Source organism: Podarcis filfolensis, assembly GCF_964270895.1.
Source record: "Podarcis filfolensis genome assembly, chromosome: 8".
Taxonomy (NCBI): Eukaryota; Metazoa; Chordata; class Lepidosauria; order Squamata; family Lacertidae; genus Podarcis; species Podarcis filfolensis.
Genome location: NC_139611.1, coordinates 90,121,223 through 90,138,976, shown reverse-complemented (window position 1 = coordinate 90,138,976; position 17,754 = coordinate 90,121,223). Strand labels below are relative to the sequence as shown.

The window sequence follows — 17,754 nt, the reverse complement described above, 5'->3', positions numbered from 1 at the left end:
TTAGTTTGCACCAGGCGTCCTATTGGGAAGACCCAGTTTTCCGAGTGCATGTTCTGGAAGTTGGGCAATAGGGGCAGTACAGGATTCCTTTTGGTGTACCGACCTCCCCGCTGCACCAAGGATTCCCTGCCTGAGCTGCTTCAGGTCGTGGCGGATGTTCTCCTGGAGACACCTAGTTTGGTCGTCCTAGGGGATTTTAACATCCATGCCGACACGACCTTACAAGGGGCCGCTCGGGACTTCGTGGAAAGCATGGCCTCCATGGGGCTGTCCCTGAATAAGTCTGGCCCAACCCATAGCCGCGGACATGCCTTGGACCTGGTGTTTACCTCTATGGATGTTGGTGATCTGACACTAAGTAAAAGCGAAACGAAAGAAGTGCCATGGTCAGATCACTTCCTGGTGCAACTGGACTTCTCTGCGACCCATCCCCTCTGCAGGGAGGTGGGACCAATTCGGATGGTCCGCCCCCGCCACTTAATGGATCCAAATGGTTTCCAGAGAGTGGTAGGGGATGCTTTATCCCATGTTGATGGCCTTTCAGCTGATTCCCTGGTGACCCGCTGGAATGTGGAGCTAACCAGGGCTATTGACTGTTTGGCTCCGAAGCGCCCTCTCCGATTGCATGGAGCCCGGACAGCCCCGTGGTTTTCCACGGATCTGAGGGCAATGAAACAATCGTTGAGACGGCTAGAGCGCCGGTGGCGGATAACTCATTCCGAATCTGACCGGACACAGGTTAGAGCTCAACGTCGAGCCTACCAAGTGGCGATAGCGACGGCGAAGAAGAATTTCTTCGCCGCCTCTATTGCATCTGCAGAAAACAGCAGCAGGAGACTTTTTCAGGTGGTTCACAATTTAGCGGAACCACCTGCAACATCGGGGCCCAGTACGGGCCACATGTTCTCCTGCAATGATTTTGCAAAGTTTTTTGCAGATAAAATCGCTCAGATTCGGGAAGAAGTAGACTCCACCGTGGGAGCAGGGCCGGGGCGGGAGAGTGCTAGAGTTCTGTCTAGTCAAGTTGAGTGGGATCAATTCCAATCTGTTACCTCCGAGGATGTGGACAGGCTGCTTGGACGAGTGAAACCAACCACCTGTCTCTTGGATCCTTGCCCATCCTGGCTTATAAAAGCTAGCCGGGAAGGACTGGGCGATGGGCTTCGTGGGGTGGTGAATGCTTCCCTCCGTGAGGGAGCCTTCCCAGACCCGCTGAAAGAGGCGGTTATTAAACCGCTTCTTAAAAAACCATCTTTAGATGCGGCCACGATGGCCAACTATCGCCCAGTCTCAAATCTTCCATTCTTGGGCAAGGTGATTGAGCGAGCGGTTGCCGAACAACTCCAGGCACGCCTGGAAGAAGCGGACCATTTGGATCCCTTCCAGTCGGGATTCAGGCCTCATCATGGGACTGAAACTGCCTTGGTCGCACTGGTTGATGATCTCCGGCGGGCTAGGGACAAAGGTGAGAGCTGTTTCCTAGTTCTGCTGGATCTCTCAGCGGCGTTTGATACCATCGACCATAACATCCTTCTGGACCGTCTTCAGGGGCTGGGAGCTGGAGGCACTGTCATACAGTGGTTCCGCTCCTTCCTCCCGGGCCGTGTTCAGAAAGTGGTGGTGGGGGATGAGTGTTCAGACCCCTGGGCTCTCACTTGTGGGGTGCCTCAGGGTTCTGTCCTCTCCCCCATGCTTTTCAACATTTACATGCAGCCGCTGGGAGAGATCATCAGGAGGTTTGGGCTGGGTGTTCATCAGTATGCGGATGATACCCAGCTCTACCTCTCTTTTAAATCAGAACCAGTGAGGGCGGTGAAGGTCCTGTGTGAGTGTCTGGAAGCGGTTGGAGGATGGATGGCGGCTAACAGATTGAGGTTGAATCCTGACAAGACAGAAGTACTGTTTTTGGGGGACAGGAGGCGGGCAGGTGTGGAGGATTCCCTGGTCCTGAATGGGGCAACTGTGCCCCTGAAGGACCAGGTGCGCAGCCTGGGAGTCATTTTGGACTCACAGCTGTCCATGGAGGCACAGGTCAAATCTGTGTCCAGGGCAGCTGTTTACCAGCTCCATCTGGTACGTAGGCTGAGACCCTATCTGCCTGCGGACTGTCTCGCCAGAGTGGTGCATGCTCTGGTTATCTCCCGCTTGGACTACTGCAATGCACTCTACGTGGGGCTACCTTTGAAGGTGACTCGGAAACTACAACTAATCCAGAATGCGGCAGCTAGACTGGTGACTGGGGGCGGCCGCCGAGACCATATAACACCGGTCTTGAAAGACCTACATTGGCTCCCAGTACGTTTCCGAGCACAATTCAAAGTGTTGGTGCTGACCTTTAAAGCCCTAAACGGCCTCGGTCCAGTATACCTGAAGGAGCGTCTCCACCCCCATCATTCTGCCCGGACGCTGAGGTCCAGCGCCGAGGGCCTTCTGGCGGTTCCCTCATTGCGAGAAGCAAAGCTACAGGGAACCAGGCAGAGGGCCTTCTCGGTAGTGGCACCCGCCCTGTGGAACGCCCTTCCAGCAGATGTCAAAGCGATAAACAACTACGTGACATTCAGAAGACATCTTAAGGCAGCCCTGTTCAGGGAAGTTTTTAACGTGTGATATTTTATTGTATTTTTGGTTTTTATGGAAGCCGCCCAGAGTGGCTGGGGAGGCCCAGCCAGATGGGCGGGGTATAAATAATAAATTATTATTATTATTATTATTATTATTATTATTATTTTTTAAAAAAATCATTGATTCTTATCCACCCTGGTCCCAGCCCCCCCCGCCCCCCTCCACATGCCCAGTGGGGGGCTTCCAGACCACCCTGGCCCCCAGTCCCTTGGGAGGGAGGGAGCGTCGGTCTCAGAGCAGCCCCCAGACCTCCATCGCTGTTCTTTTGCAGACGTGGACGAGTGCCGGGAGACCCCCACCATCTGCCAACCCGGCCGCTGTGAAAACGTCCCTGGGGGCTACCGCTGCAGCTGCCCCATCGGCTACCAGCCCCACCCGCTGGGCACCCAGTGCGTAGGTAAGAGGGCCAAGGAGAGTGCAGAGACACCCCCGCTGCCTTGGGGTCCACGTCCGCCCCCCCACTTCCCCGGAGACTGCTTCCAGGGCTGGGCAGGGGGATGGCAAGACGAGAGCGCCCCTGACCATGCACAGAGCTCTGGATTTCTGGAGATGTTTGGTGCGGCGCAGGCAGCGGTTTGAGCGTTGGCTCGGGACCTGGGAGACCGGGGTTCGAATCCTCCCGCTCGGCCACAAAGCCCGCTGGGGGGGGTCTCTGGCCAGTTGCTGTCGCTCAGCCTGGCCTACCTCGCAGGGGGGGTTGGGAGAATAAGGAAGGGACTGGGAGAACTCACCTTGAGCACCTGGGTGGGTAAGTGAGATATAAAGAAGAAGAAATTGGTCACGGTGGAATTCTGGTGTGTGGCTCTTCTTTCTCCCCCCCCCAAACAGATGTGGATGAATGCCAGCAGAGCCCCCCGCCCTGTGGGTCTGGGCGCTGCGAGAACGTGCCCGGCGGGTACCGCTGCCTCTGCCCTGCGGGATTCCGTGCCAGCCTGACGGAAAACCAGTGCCTGGGTGAGAGGCGGAGAGCAGAGGCGCCTTGCTTGGGGGGTGGCCTTTGGGGTTGGGCTCAGCCCCACGGGGCCCCTGACTCTCCCTGTCTGCCCCTTTCCAGACATGGACGAGTGCGCCGCGGGGACGCCCTGCGGGCCTCAAGGGCGCTGCATCAACACGGAGGGCTCCTTCCGCTGCCAGTGTGGACGAGGGTACCGCGCAGAGGGCACAGGGACGTCCTGCGTGGGTGAGGGGGGCAGGGGGCGGGAAATTGGGGCAGGGGTGGGGCGGGGGATTTGGCACTGGGCGCCCCTCGGGGCAGACCCTGCCCACCTCCGCTGATGCCAGGGCAGGGCACGGGGTTGGGCTGGATGACCCTTAGGGGTCCCTTGCAAAAAGAAACTTCGGTGGGGCAGCCCTTCTGGAGTTTGAAGGTGCCCCCCCCGGCCCCCTCTGAGCCTCCTCTCCCTCCCCCGGCTGAGCACCCCCAACTCCCCCCCGCCTCTTTCTCTGCCCCCCAGACGTCAACGAGTGCCTGGAGGGCGACTTCTGCTTCCCGAGGGGCGAGTGCCTCAACACCGAGGGCTCCTACACTTGCCTGTGTGCCCAGGGCTTCACCATCGCCCCCAGCGGGGCCTCCTGCATCGGTAAGGGGCCCCGGACCCCGAGGGCCACTCGAGGGCCGCCTGGCGCGGGATGCAGGCTGGCACAGATGTGGCCTGGAGACGGAGGGAGGTGGCCATCTTGGATCTCTTCATATATATATATATATATATATATATATATATATATATATATGAAACTCGGAAAATTTGAATATCGTGGAAAAGTTCATTTATTTCAGTAATTCTGCTTAAAAGGTGAAACTAATATATGAGATAGACTCATGACATGCAAAGCGAGATGTGTCAAGCCTTTATTTGTTAACATTGTGATGATCATGGCGTACAGCTGATGAAAACCCCAAATTAACAATCTCAGAAAATTAGAATATTAAATGAATTCAGCAAAACAGGCTGCTATTGAGGCTTCCTGGTCTTCCATAACACCTCAGCAGTGCCACAGGCTGATAGCATCCATGCCACGCCGCATTGAGGCAGTAATTGATGCAAAAGGGCCCAAACCAAGTACTGAGTACATATGCATGCTTCTACTTCTCAGAGGTCCAATATTGCTCTATTTGCAATCCTTGTTTTGCTGATTTCATTTAATATTCTAATTTTCTAAGACTGTTAATTTGGGGTTTTCATCAGCTGTATGCCATGATCATCACAATTATAACAAATAAAGGCTTGACATATCTCGCTTTGCATGTCATGAGTCTATCTCATATATTAGTTTCACCTTTTAAGTTGAATTACTGAAATAAATGAACTTTTCCACGATATTCTAATTTTCTGCGTTTCACCTATATTTATTAGTTTTTTTAACATATCATTTCCAACATTCATGTAACATAATTTCTTACCTTATACAATGCTTTTTACTTCCGTCATCTCCTCTGGTGATTTTCCGTTTTCATCACTTATTCTGCATTTCCTAATTTTTCTATTACTCTTAATTATCCTTAACTAGTTATTTTCCTCATAGTTTTTTTTGCAATATTCAAATAATCCTCCTTAACAAAACTTCTTGCAACTCTACTAGCGTAATCTGTTCATTACAATTACTTTTCAAATAGTTCTGAGAATCTCTGGTCCCGCAGGTTTCGAATCCTTCCTGTTAATTTATCTAATTCTGCATAGTCCATCGATTTCATCCTCCATTCTTCTTTCATCGGTAATTCTTCCTATTTCCATTTTTGTGCCAATAATATTCTTGCTGCCATCACGGCGTATAAAAACAACTTACAGTCCTGTCTATTTATATCATCTCCTACAGTGTCAAGTAAAAATGCTTCTGGTTTCTTAATAAATGTATATTTCGACATCTTTTTCATCTCGTTATATATCATTTCCCAGAAGTTTTTCCACTTTTTTACATTCACACCACATGTGATAACATGTTCCTTCCTTTTCCTTTACATTTCCAACATTAATTACTTATTTTATACATTTTAGCTAATTTCACGTCTTGGATCTCTTCCTTGGGGGCTGGGCGGGGGGGCGGTCACCTCCTTGCCGCGCTGACCCCCGACTTCCCCCCTCCCCACAGACATTGACGAATGCCAACCGGGCACGGCGTGTGCCGGGGGCCACTGCGCCAACACCGAGGGCTCTTTTGACTGCTACTGCCCGCCAGGCACCCGCAGCAGCGCCAACAAGGCCTCCTGCGAAGGTGAGGGGCACCGGGGGGCGGCAAGAGGGAGACGGGGGGGAGGGCCAAGGAAACCCTGGCCTGGGCCTGACCTCCCACTCCCCTAGATATTGACGAGTGCCAGGAGTACGGGGCAGCCCTCTGTGGGACTCAGCGCTGTGAGAACACACCCGGCTCTTACCGCTGCGTGGCAGATTGCCAGGCTGGCTACCAGGCTGGCACCACGGGAGACTGCATTGGTGAGTGTTGCTGCAGAGCCCAAGTGGAGGGTCTGGGGGGGGGATCTGGAAGCCTCTCTTTTGCTCTGGGGCTTCACTGGGTGGACATCTGCCTGGGATGCTTGAGCTGAGATTCTTGCCTTGCCGGCTGGGGGTGGACTACAGGACCTTTGGGGTCCCCTCCAACTCTACGATTCTGTGATTTCTGAGGCTGCCAAGAAGTCCCCACCTCCTTTATTGCCTGGGGGGCGGTATTATTGGGTTATTGTTTTTATTTTGATTTTATATATTGTGATCTAGGACCCACGTACCTACGGGACTGCCTCTCCTGGTCTGCCCCATGGAGGACCTTAAGGTCCACAAATGACAACACCTTGGAGGTCCCGAGCCACAAGGTGGTTAGGTTTGTCTCAACTAGGGCCAGGGCCTTTTCAGTACTGGCCCCAACTCGGTGGAACGCTCTGTCACAAGAGACCAGGGCCCTGCGGGACTTGACATCTTTCCGCAGGGCCTGCAAGGCAGAGCTGTTCCGCCTGGCCTTTGGTTTGAACTCAGTCTGACCCTTACGTTTCCCTCCCCTTATGGTTTTGCTCTATGGGCTACTTTTAAAACGAGGCTGCATTTTAAATTGCTTTCCCCCCCCATTATGTTTTTACTGTAATTTTACTGGTGTTAGCTGCCCTGAGCCCGGCTCTGGCCGGGGAGGGTGAGGTATAAATAAAAATTATTATTATTATTATTATTATTATTATTATTATTATTTGGGAACCACCCTGAGACCTCTGGGTATAGGGCGGTATATAAATTCTAATAATAATAATAATAGGGGGAGCAAAAGCTCTTTCCTGAAGAGATCCCTCCAGACTTGAGAGGCTCTTGACTCCAATGAAGCTGAATGCTGGAAGGTTCAGGGCAAGGGAAAGAAAGTCCTTCTTCGCCGAGTTGAACTGTGAAACTCCCTGCCACAGTGACGGCCACTGAGCTGGCTGGCTTTTAAAAAGGATTTGTCAAGTCCATGGAGGAGGAGAGACGCCTATGGATGGCTCTCAGCTACAAAGGCTCTGTTGCTGCAACCCAAGTCCCGGTTGCTGCAAAGCGCAAGAGGGGAGAGTCCCATTGCTCTCAGGTCGTATGACCCCTTGAGATCAGGACGCTGGACCCTCTGCTCTGCTGTCCTGATGCAGCAAGCTCTGTGGACGCTCTTATGTTTGACATCCTGTTTCGTGGTCCTTCCTCTCTTTCCTCCCCTGCCCCACAACATGTACTTATGGGGCCTTCCTTCAGACATCAACGAATGCCAGGAGTACGGCGTGAGCCTCTGTGGGGAGAAGCGCTGCGAAAACACCCCGGGGTCCTACCACTGCGTCGCCAGCTGCCAGACGGGCTACCAGGCCACAGCCACCGGTGACTGTGTGGGTGAGTCACAGGGGGGGGTGACAAAGGGGCAAACCCATCAGGTGGGAGTGGGCGCCTCCTGCCCCTGGGTCAGGCTGGCAAAGGGGTTCAAGCTGTGGGAATGTTCAGGGAGGCAGGAGAGGATATATTGTTTATTCATATCCTTCCTAACTTGCGCTAGCAAGTTCCTTAACTTAGCAAAGTTTCACATTCCCCTTTTAAATACACAGCAAATAACTGGTTGGAGGCTCGCGTGAGCCTCTCACTATTATATACAATTCACTATTGAATTGTATATTCCTGATAAGTTCCCTTGTATCCCTCTTAAAAGAATAAACAAACAGCAGTCTTGTGTAAAGTATATAAAAGAAGTTTACTCACATCATTAGTTCACGGTTAGATCCCTGAAGGCAGACTTAGTTGCAAAGGATATACATGTGGATCTGTCCCATATGGGGATAATTCCAGTGTCCTCTGTTGGCGGGAAGCTAACAGAGCATCTCTAGCTAAAAAACTGTTCCAACGATGGAGGAAGTCAAAGAGAGAGGTGTGCTGTGTGACTTGTCCTTTTGTTACCTGGACAGGTAAGGTCACGCCCACCCCTAGTCACATGCAAGAGGAAGGATGCTCCAGGCCAGGAGGAAACAGGAAGTCTTCGACTGGCTGGTCCAAGCATTCCCCTGCACGTCCACTCTAGGAAAACAAGGAATGTTGTACTTGACTTCTACGGTGGGTGGAGGGAGAGAGCGAGTGCTGAGTGGGTTGCCCTGGTGTTTTCCAGACGTGGACGAGTGCCAGAACAGCTCCCTCTGTGGTGCCCACGCTGTGTGCCACAACCTGCCCGGCTCCTTCCAGTGCATCTGTGACCAGGGCTATGAGAGCGCCAGGGACGGGCGCCATTGCCTGGGTACGTGGCCGGGGCGAGGGAGGGAGGTTGGCGATGCCCGCGTTCTCCACCAAGGTCTCCTGGGGAAAGGGCTGCCTCCGTAGGAGACCTGGCATGCTGCCAGGTGGGGGACAAGGGGCAGAGGGGATGGGGCAGGTGGGGACAGGTCCCCGGTGAGCCCCTTCGCCATCACCCCCTCTTTGCTGCCCCCCACAGACATGAACGAGTGTGAGATGCTGCAAGGGGTGTGTGGCACTGCCCCCTGTGAGAATGTGGAGGGCTCCTTCCTCTGCATCTGCCCCCGGGCGGGTGAAGAATTTGACCCCATGATCGGGCGCTGTGTGGCTGTGCCAGGAGCCGGTGAGAGGCTTGGAGCTGGGGCTGGGGGGTCCTTTCACCATTGGGGAGTCGCTTCACCCCTGAATCATCCTGGCTGCTCTATCCCAGACCTCCTCCAACTCTCCCCCCTTCCGCCTTTTCCAGCGCGCCCCCCGGCCTTCCCTCGCCGCCCCGAGGCTCCACGACCCGAGACCTGGCCCTCCGGGACCGGCGAGGGCGTCCGGCGAGAATGCTACTATGACCCCAACGCAGCGCAGGCTTGCGAGAACGTCTTGGCCTGGAACGCCACACGCCAAGAGTGCTGCTGCAGCCTGGGCCACGGCTGGGGGGTCGACTGCCACATCCAGGCCTGCCCTGCCCCAGGGACAGGTAAGGACCCCACTCAGGCGAGGAAGGGTCCACTGAGCCCAGAGCTTGAGGGGGGATTCGAGCCCTCGTCTCATTTCATCCCCGCAACAACAACCTTGTGAGGTAGGCTAGGCTGACGCAGTCACTGACCCTGGTCACGCAGGGAGAGCTTCATGGTCTCACCCATGTCCTTGTCCAGGGGTCCTCAAAACTTTTCAGCAGGGGGCTGGTCCACTGTCCTTCAGACCTTGGGGGGGAATGAACAGCGATGGAGGGACGATGAGCAGCGCACGAAAGGGCTCCACATGGGGGCTGCTTTAAATAGCGGTCGCTTGAGGGGGCGCTCAGCCAACCACGGCTCCGGAGAGGGGCTGGCAGCAACAAAGCCCAGCCCCCTTCCTCCTCTAGGCAGGGTGGGGAGAAGTCAGGAGGAGGGAAGGAGGAAGCACCAGCGCCACCGCCCTGTGAGGGAGAGGGAAAGAACACGTGAGCTGGCAATCCACGCGGCGATTCCTGGACCGTCCGCCCTGTGCATTGCTTGGAGTCACAAGACTCTGTTTACATTCCAGACTGTTGGAAGTCTCACGGGAGACAGATGTTGATGTTACTGGTTAACTGTTTCTTTGTACCAGTTGTTCTCTGCCTTTCACAGAGAGAGGATGTATATTCTTTTCTGTCTGTGTAGTTAGAAATAAAACTCTTAGCAATGTAGCTCATATTTCTCGTCCTTCTGCCGCTTGGATACTCTGTGCAGTGAGTGAACGTGCCTGAAGCCTCATCAAAGGCTTAGGTCGTTAATCATCTTCGGAGTTTCCAAAGGCTCAACTGGAGGAGTAGCTCAGTCAAACGGAGATTTTGGCACGCAGGACGGATTTAGAAGGCAAATGGGCCTGATCCAGCCCACAGGCCTTAGTTTGCCGACCCATGTCCTAGTCTGACACTCCAACCACTAGTCCACACTGCCTGTTATGGTGGGTGGGTGAGCTTCTGCAGGGTTCTGCAAGCGGGGCAGGAGCAGAGTGTCCTTGGGCGCCGCTGACGGGTCCTCTCTTCCTTCCGCCCCCCAGCTGAGTACCAGGCCCTGTGTCCTCACGGCAACGGCTTTGCTGCCCCCAGCACCGGAAGCCTCTCCGCCCTCGCAGGTGAGATTTGCTGCTCTCGGGGGGCTTTGGTCAGGGGGAAGCTGTGCCCTGCCCACCCTCCTGGGTCTGTCCTTGGCGCCCGGGAGGCACTGGGGTTTCTGGGCGCAGTGCCCTTGGTCCTGGGGGGCTCTCTCTCGCTGACCCTCTCCTTGTCCTGGGCAGATGTGGACGAGTGCGCCCTCTTCAACGCCCAGGTGTGCAAGGGGGGCGTCTGCGTCAACAAGGTCCCCGGCTACGCCTGCTACTGCCCCAACGGCTACTACTACGAGACGCAGCACTTGGAGTGCATTGGTGAGTGCCTCTGTCCGCCTCCGAACCCCCTTCTGCCCCAGTTATGCCCCTGAGGGACCCCACAGGTAAACAGGTCCCTCCTCGCACCCACACGTGCCCACTTGACCAGCTGCATCAGCAGACCTGGCACTCCTGCAGGTGCCGCAGGCTGCCCACATTGGCAAGGAATCAATTAACCTTGACCCTTTGGAACTCCTTGCCTCTTGAAATCAGGCCGTGCCCCCTTCGCTGTGCTTGAAACATTCCCATTTAGAGAAGCCGAACCCATGCTTTTCCCCTAAAAAATAAATGTTTCGGGGTACTCTCATTTTGATTCATGATAATCACCATTTTATAATTCAATTTGGCAGGGGGATAAATACAGTAAATGGACAAAAGTACAAAGGTTTGCAAAATGTTTAGGGGTCTGCGTCCCCCCAGAAAAAAGCACTGAGCCTAACCCAGATGTTCAGAAATTCTGTGCAGGTTTCAATCTGTTTTAAGCCTATTAAATTTCTGAACGTTTTAAACTATTATTGATAACTATATTAGCTGTTGTTTTTACAATCAAGCAGCATATAAACTTTAGGAAATAGCTCAATTGCAGAGAGTTGGATGACCCTTGGCGTCTTTTCTCGACTCTACAATTCTGTGATTCTGCAAAACGAAGCCCCCCCACCCGCTTCTCTGACCCCCCCCCTTGTCCCTCCCCAGATAACGACGAGTGCCTTGACGAGGAGGCGGAGCCTTGTGTGGGGGGGCGCTGCATCAACACCATTGGCTCCTACTACTGTTCCTGCGCTGCCCCTCTGGTGCTGGACGCTTCGCATCGCCGCTGTGTGACCAACGACAGCCAAAGCGCAGGTATGGGGCAGACCCCCCCCTCCCCACACCCACCCGCTTCCCCCCTCGGCTGTTTCTCTCTCCTTGACCCATCCTGCCCTCCCTCTGACTCCCTTCCTCCCTTCAGTTCCTGCATGGGCTCCCTCCCAACCAGGCCCATCTTACTCATAGAGGCTAGTGGCGCAGGGCGCCAGGCGAGAGTCCGGGGAACACCGAACGAGCGCGCTGAGTGAGCGAGGATGCTTGCGCCGCTCCTGCCAAGCGTTGGCTTGTGTGCTCATGTGGGATACCCGAGAGGCGTGGTCCAAGTCTGGTCCGTGGTCAAAGGTGCAATGTGGAGGCAGTCCGTAGTAGCTGGAGCTGGGTGAGGGCAGGGAGTCGGGTGAAGTCAGGAACAGGCATGCAAGCAGGGAGCCAGGGCGGGTCAGGAGCTCAGGCAGGAAAGCAGGACAGGGTCCAGGCAGGAACTAGCAACCAACAATGTTGCTCCCGCAACTTGGGACTGGGGCTAGCCAGCTTTTATCTGCCCCGAGGCACAGGGCGGCCCTGGTCCACAGGTGACTCGCCTCTCCTGGCCTGGAGGCGAGCACTCCTCCTGTGGGAACTTAGTTCCCTCCGCCTCTCTGCCCTGAGCCTCTGCAGCTCAGGAGAGGCTGGAGGGTGACTGGACCCAGAGGCAACCTCAGCTTCCTCTGACGGGGCTGAGAGTGGAGCACCTGCAGGCAATGGGTCCTCCATCACCTCTGGAGCCAGAGCAGGCTCAGCTGATGCCTTCACCTGAGGATCCAGCACAGGTGAGGACCCTTCAGGCTCAAGCCCCAGCCCTGGCTCAGCTGGTTCTGGAGGCAGGGAATCCTGTGCAGGCTGGGATCCCTCAGGTTCAGCATCTCAGTCCGAATCCCAGGCCATCACACCTCGGTTTTTTCCCTTTTAGCCTGCAGTCGGCGAATTCTGCTGGGTGCCAGAAGGCTAAAAGGGAAAAAAAACCCAGCTGATGCTTGGCAGGGGTGGCACACGCACCCTCACTCGTGCTGCCTGCCGTGGCCACTGGGCACGAAGCGGCCAGCTGAGCCAGGAGGTGCCCCGTCCAGTCTCCACCTCCAGCCGCTGCCCGCCTCCTCCAGCCCTAAAAAAGGTCAACTCTGGGAAAGGGGGGGCGCTGGACGGATCTTTGCACCATGTCGCCAGATATGCTTAAGACGGCCCTGATTCCAACTCTGCCGTTCCGTGATCCTTCTCCAGAGATCCCAGATTCATTCATCAGGAGCGTTTTGCTCAACCCAACTCCTCATCCTGGTTTTGGGGGAAACCCAGGAATCAAGTGAGGGGAACAATTTAGGGGTGCCCCTAATGCAATGCACAACCCCCCCTTCCCTCCCCACTTTGCATCTAAGGCAGTTAAGGGCCTGGGGGGCCCCTCTGCGTCCCATTTGCAGGTAGGGGGCACCTGGGGGGGGCAAGTATGCTGGGTCTCCATTTCTCATACTTAACTCTGGGTGCTAAGTCCGTGGACCTGGGGGAAGCAGTCCCAACCCCTTCTGGGCTCACCTCTTTCCCCAGAGTTATGGGCCAAAATCTTGTGGCAAATCTTGTGGCAAATTTTGAAAGGGATCACTCCGTGTGAGATTCCTGCGGAGGGCTGATGCTCCAGCTCAGCGGATCCCAAACTTTTTCCAGGAGCTGCCTCCTTGATTCCGTAAACTCAGCCCCAGATCCAGATCTGGTCATTTGGGCTCTCCGTGTTTCCTCTCCTCCACTCTGCAGGATCCCTGTGAACAGGATCTGTGCTGGTTTGGGGCCTGGGGGGAGGGGCAGGAAGAGGGCCTGGCCCCCATAGATGCGCCTTGGGGCGGTTTCTCCATTTCTCCTGCTCTCCCTGCCTTCCAGATGACAACCTGGCCGTGTGCTGGCAAGAGGTGGGGCCCGACTTGGTCTGCAGCCGCCCCCTCCTGGACCGCCAGGTCACCTACACCGAGTGCTGCTGCCTCTATGGCGAGGCCTGGAGCATGGACTGCGCACTGTGCCCAGCCCCGGACTCAGGTAAGACCCGGGGGCTGGGGGGAAGGCGGTGCAGCCGAAGTCCTGCTGGATCAGGCCCATCAAGCCCAGCATCCTGGCCTCCCAGGGGCCAAAGGCAGTGGTACCTTGGTTGCCAAACGGAATCCATTCTGGGAATCCATTTGAAAACCAAACCGTGGCTTCCGATCAGCTGCAGGAGCTTTCTGCGCTCAATCAGAATCCGCGTTGGACGTTCGGCTTCCAAAAAGCGTTCGCAAACCGCAACACCCACTTCCGGGTTTGAGGCGTTCGGGAGCCAATTTGTTCAGGAGCCAAGCCGTTTGACAACCAGGGTACCATTGTACCCCTAATGTTTAGTCCAAAGTCATGAGTTCGAATGCTGCTTTAGTTGCAATTCTTACATTGCCAAGTGCTAGGCTTCCTCTTTCCCCCTTTGAGTCCCTTTGCGCTACAAGGGGGAGGCCTGGGACAAGGGCCAGATTTACATATAAGCAAAACAAGCTCTAGCTAAGGCCCCCACTCTCTTGGGGCCACCAAAAAAATTATGGGGGGGGGGAACTGGATGTGCATTTCCAAAATATAAGATAAAAAACATATAAAATAAAACCTACATCCAACATCCGTGTTTTGTGTTGTGTCGACTCCTAGGATGCCAGTCCTGGGCCCTGCCTGGTCGCCTGCCCCCTAAAATATCCCTGGTTTGCTCCTCTCTACAGATAGGGTGCCGACATTCTGCATGGACTGGTTGCAGGGCAACATGGGCAAATGGCTTGAGATACCTATGAGGTCCATCAATTACCATCTAGCATATATTGAACACCAAAAACAGCAACCATTTGCTGTTGAAAAAGGACAGCTAGACATTTAAAGGGCCCCATTGCCTTCAGGAGCTGAGGGCCTCATCAAACCAAAATCCAGCCCTGGCTGCCCCCCTTGGCTGAAGCCACCTGCAAAAGCTGAGCTCGGCAAAACACTCCAGGAGAGGCTACCTCTGAGCATGTTGTTGACGAAGGACAGCTGAACATAGAAAGGGCCCCATTACCTTCAGGAGCTGAGGGCCTCATCAGACCTCAATCTGGCCCTGCCTGGGACCCAATCCCATGTAACGCCCGCCCCCCCCCAGGCCCACTTGCAGATGCCACCCCTGACCCTTGGGAAGGGGGGAGAGAAGGGGCCTTGTGTACCCATCCCTGACCAACAATCTCCTTCTCCCCCCCACCAGATGACTTTGAGACTCTCTGCAACGTCCTTCGCCCCCCCACCGGCTACGGAGCGGGGCCGCGCCCGGGAGGTGTGGGGCCACCCTTTGAGTACGGTGGTCTGCCCTACGGCCCAGAGATCTTCGCCCCCCCGCCGCGCCCCGGACCCCCCCGCCTGCCGGACTACGACCTCTTCCCCCGCGACTCCCTGTACGGCCCCTCGCCCTACGAGGCCACCGACTTTGAGGACCTGCCCTACGGCGAAGCCAGGCGGGAGGGCCCCGGAGAGAGCCCCCGGGGGGTGTACCGGCCCCGCAGCCCCCCCGAGCCTGAATGGCGCCTCCCCCCACCCCGCAGCGGCTCCAGCTCCTACCTGGAACGGCCGGGAAGGGCCAGCGAGGACTATGGTGAGTGGTCTCCCCCAAACTGTTCTCACAGGGGCCAGGTGCCCCTAAGAACCCAGGTAGACTGCCTCTGCACCTGGAGGTTCCATCAGAAGGGCCTGGCCATTAGATCAGGTCTGTGGTTCATATAGTCCAGGATCCTCTTCACACCATGGGCAACCAGATGCCCCAGTGGGAAGCCTCCGCAAGCAGGATCTGCACCCAAGACCCCTCTTCCCTCCTGCAGTTTCCAACAACTGGGAGTCAGACGCAGTGATTGCTTCTGACCCACGGAGGCAGAGCAGAGGCATCATGGCTAAGAGCCACCTGTCACCGCGGATGTGGTCTAAGCCTATTTGAAAGTCATCCAGACCTGTGGCCGCAGCTGCCCCTGGTGGGAGGGAGTTCCAAAGGTTAACTTTGTGCCAAAGGAATCGGCCCTTTTTTCTAAATCTGCCCTGGATCTGTTCATTGGATGTCCACAAATTCTAGTGTTAGGAGAGATGAAATCTTTCTCCAGGCTGGGCGTTAAGTTCATCTACGACTCCCTTGCCTTTTCCCCCAGTGCTTTTTTTTTTCTCTTTTGTTTAAAAAATGCTTAGGGGTGCTCTCATTTTGACTCGAGAAAACCACCGTTTTATAGTCCAAATCAGGAAAAATAAATACAGTAGTCCAAATCAGGAAAAATAAAGAAATACAGTGGTACCTCTGATTGCGAACAGGATCCGTTCTGGAGGCCCGTTCGCAACATGAGTAGAACGCAACCCGTGTCTCCGCGTGCCGCGATTCACTGCTTCTGCGCATGCACGCGACGTCATTTTGCGCGTCTGCGTATGCACGAGCGGCAAAACCCGGAAGTAACCCCTTCCGGTACTTCCGGGTCGCCGCGGGACACAACCTGAAAACGCTCAACCTGAAGCAAATGTAACATGAGGTATGACTGTACAGTCATACCTTGGGTAGAATATGCTTCATGTTGAGCGCGTTCAAGTTGCGCTCCGCGGCAACCCGGAAGTAACAGAGTTTCTGGGTTTTGCCGCTCGCGCATGCGCAGATGCTCAAAATGACGTCGCGCACATGCGCAGAAGCGGCGAAAAGCGACGCGTGCGTGCGCAGACGTACCGTTGCTAGTTACATTTGCTTCTGGATGCGAATGGGGCTCTGGAACAGATCCCGTTCGTATCCAGAGGTACCACTGTACAGTAAATGGACAAAAGTACAAAGATTCACAAAATGTTTCGGGGTATGCGTACCCCCAGAAAAAAAGCACTGCTTTTTCCTAAGCTGGAAAGCCCCATGGGCTGCCCCCTTCAACACAGGGGCATCGCTCCTTCCCCCTGGACCCTTTCCTAACTCTACAAAAACCTTCCTGCGGGGAAGAGACCAGAAATGGGCACGTTTCCTCTTCCTCTTGCCCCCCCAGGCCCCTTTGAGGGATTTGGGGGTCTCCTGGCCGAGGAGTGTGGGATCCTGAGCGGCTGCGAGAACGGGCGCTGCGTCCGCGTTGGCGACGGATTCACCTGCGACTGCCACGAGGGCTACCGCCTGGACCCTGCCCGCATGGCCTGCCTGGGTGAGTCTGCCCCCCACCCCGCCATCCTGGCACGCCTGGGGGTGGGACCCCCAAGTGCCATCCAGCCCAACCCCCTTTTGCACCTCCCCACTTGCCTCTGCCCCTTTGCCCACGCCAAGGTTTCCTCTCTCTCTCCCTCTTCCGCAGACGTCGACGAGTGCGGCGAGTCGGAGCACCTCTGCCCGGGGGGGCGCTGCCTCAACATGGAGGGCTCCTACCGCTGCCTGTGCCCCCGCGGCACCGTGCCCGCTGGGCAGCCCCCCCGCTGCGTCCCTGCCCCCCGCAGTCGAGCCTGAGCAAGCGGGGAGGAAGAGGCTGGGGAAAAGTATTTATTTACCTGTATAGACTGGGAGGGGAGGGGCGGCCCGGGACAAAATCCTCTCCCCCCCACCAGCAAATGGAGGCTCCTCACCCAGGGAGACGCAAAGGTGGTGGCCTGGAAATGCACTTATATTGGGGGGGGGGGACGGAAGCAGCTCTTGCCCACTCCCAACCTGGCCTGCTGCATCAGCGCAGAAGTCGCAAAATAGGATTTAATCGCCCATCGTTGAGGAAATACTTGTAGTCAAAAAAGAACCTGCCTTGGGGGGGGGGGTGGCATTCAGCAAACTGAGCTTGTCCCCCCCCCCATATAAACAGCCTCCACTCTGCCCCACTGGATTTGCCCCATTGCTCTTATGGCTTTGGAAGATGCTTTTGTAAAGGCCAGGCCACTTTCCTCGCCAGCTGGGGGGGTGCGGGTGGCACAGAGGCTATTTCTGCACTCTGCGCGAGGCCCTGCGCCCTCTTTTCCACACACATCCTCAGCCTCCTGGGCCTTTAGATGCTGGAGCCTTGCAGATCTCGCCCCAGAGTCCGCCTGGGCCAAATTCTCTGGTGCCCCCTGGGCAACCCAGGCTGTTCGCCAAAGAAAGCCAGGATGCCTTGCTGGGTGGGCTGCCACCCCCCGCGGGGATGTGGGGTAAGTGCCCCCCACCCTAGCCCAAAGCTGTAATGTGGGTGGGGAGAAGAAACCCCCGAGGGTTGGTTTTGGAGAAAGACATTCAAAACTGGGTGCAGGTGCCTCCTTGGTCTTCCAGAACTGGCAGAGAAGGGTTTCAAACCCCCCCCCCTTGGCTCCAGCAGACCCCCCCCCAGCCCATCATCCTTCCTAGGGGATCCAGACACACACCCCCCAAGGCAACAAGGGCCAGCCCCCCGCTTGCCTGGCTTAGGCCGCCCCCCTCGCCCGCCCCAAAATGGGTGTTCCTGGAGCATCGCCACCCCCTCACTGCTGTTACTAGAACAATAAAGGTTTTCTACAAAAGGTGGCAGAGTGGGTGTCTCTT

At 55.7% G+C, this 17,754-nt stretch overlaps 1 protein-coding gene across 2 annotated transcripts in view; it reads left to right on the top strand.

Moving 5' to 3' along the window:
• The window catches only part of LTBP4 (latent transforming growth factor beta binding protein 4), a gene marked incomplete at its 5' end in the record, with an annotated part of 52,911 nt that extends 35,179 nt beyond the window's left edge, over nt 1–17,732 (top strand). For both annotated transcript variants that reach the window (XM_083626726.1, XM_083626727.1), the window contains 17 exons: nt 2,894–3,019; nt 3,451–3,576; nt 3,677–3,802; nt 4,077–4,202; nt 5,710–5,832; nt 5,919–6,050; nt 7,314–7,445; nt 8,206–8,331; nt 8,527–8,670; nt 8,794–9,018; nt 10,065–10,139; nt 10,302–10,430; nt 11,124–11,273; nt 13,140–13,292; nt 14,494–14,877; nt 16,277–16,426; nt 16,574–17,732. In XM_083626726.1, the coding sequence (XP_083482852.1) occupies nt 2,894–3,019; nt 3,451–3,576; nt 3,677–3,802; nt 4,077–4,202; nt 5,710–5,832; nt 5,919–6,050; nt 7,314–7,445; nt 8,206–8,331; nt 8,527–8,670; nt 8,794–9,018; nt 10,065–10,139; nt 10,302–10,430; nt 11,124–11,273; nt 13,140–13,292; nt 14,494–14,877; nt 16,277–16,426; nt 16,574–16,722 (2,576 nt within the window). In that variant the 3' untranslated portion in view covers nt 16,723–17,732. The remainder of the gene's footprint in view (nt 1–2,893; nt 3,020–3,450; nt 3,577–3,676; nt 3,803–4,076; nt 4,203–5,709; nt 5,833–5,918; nt 6,051–7,313; nt 7,446–8,205; nt 8,332–8,526; nt 8,671–8,793; nt 9,019–10,064; nt 10,140–10,301; nt 10,431–11,123; nt 11,274–13,139; nt 13,293–14,493; nt 14,878–16,276; nt 16,427–16,573) is intronic.
• Nucleotides 17,733–17,754: the final 22 nt, after the last annotated feature.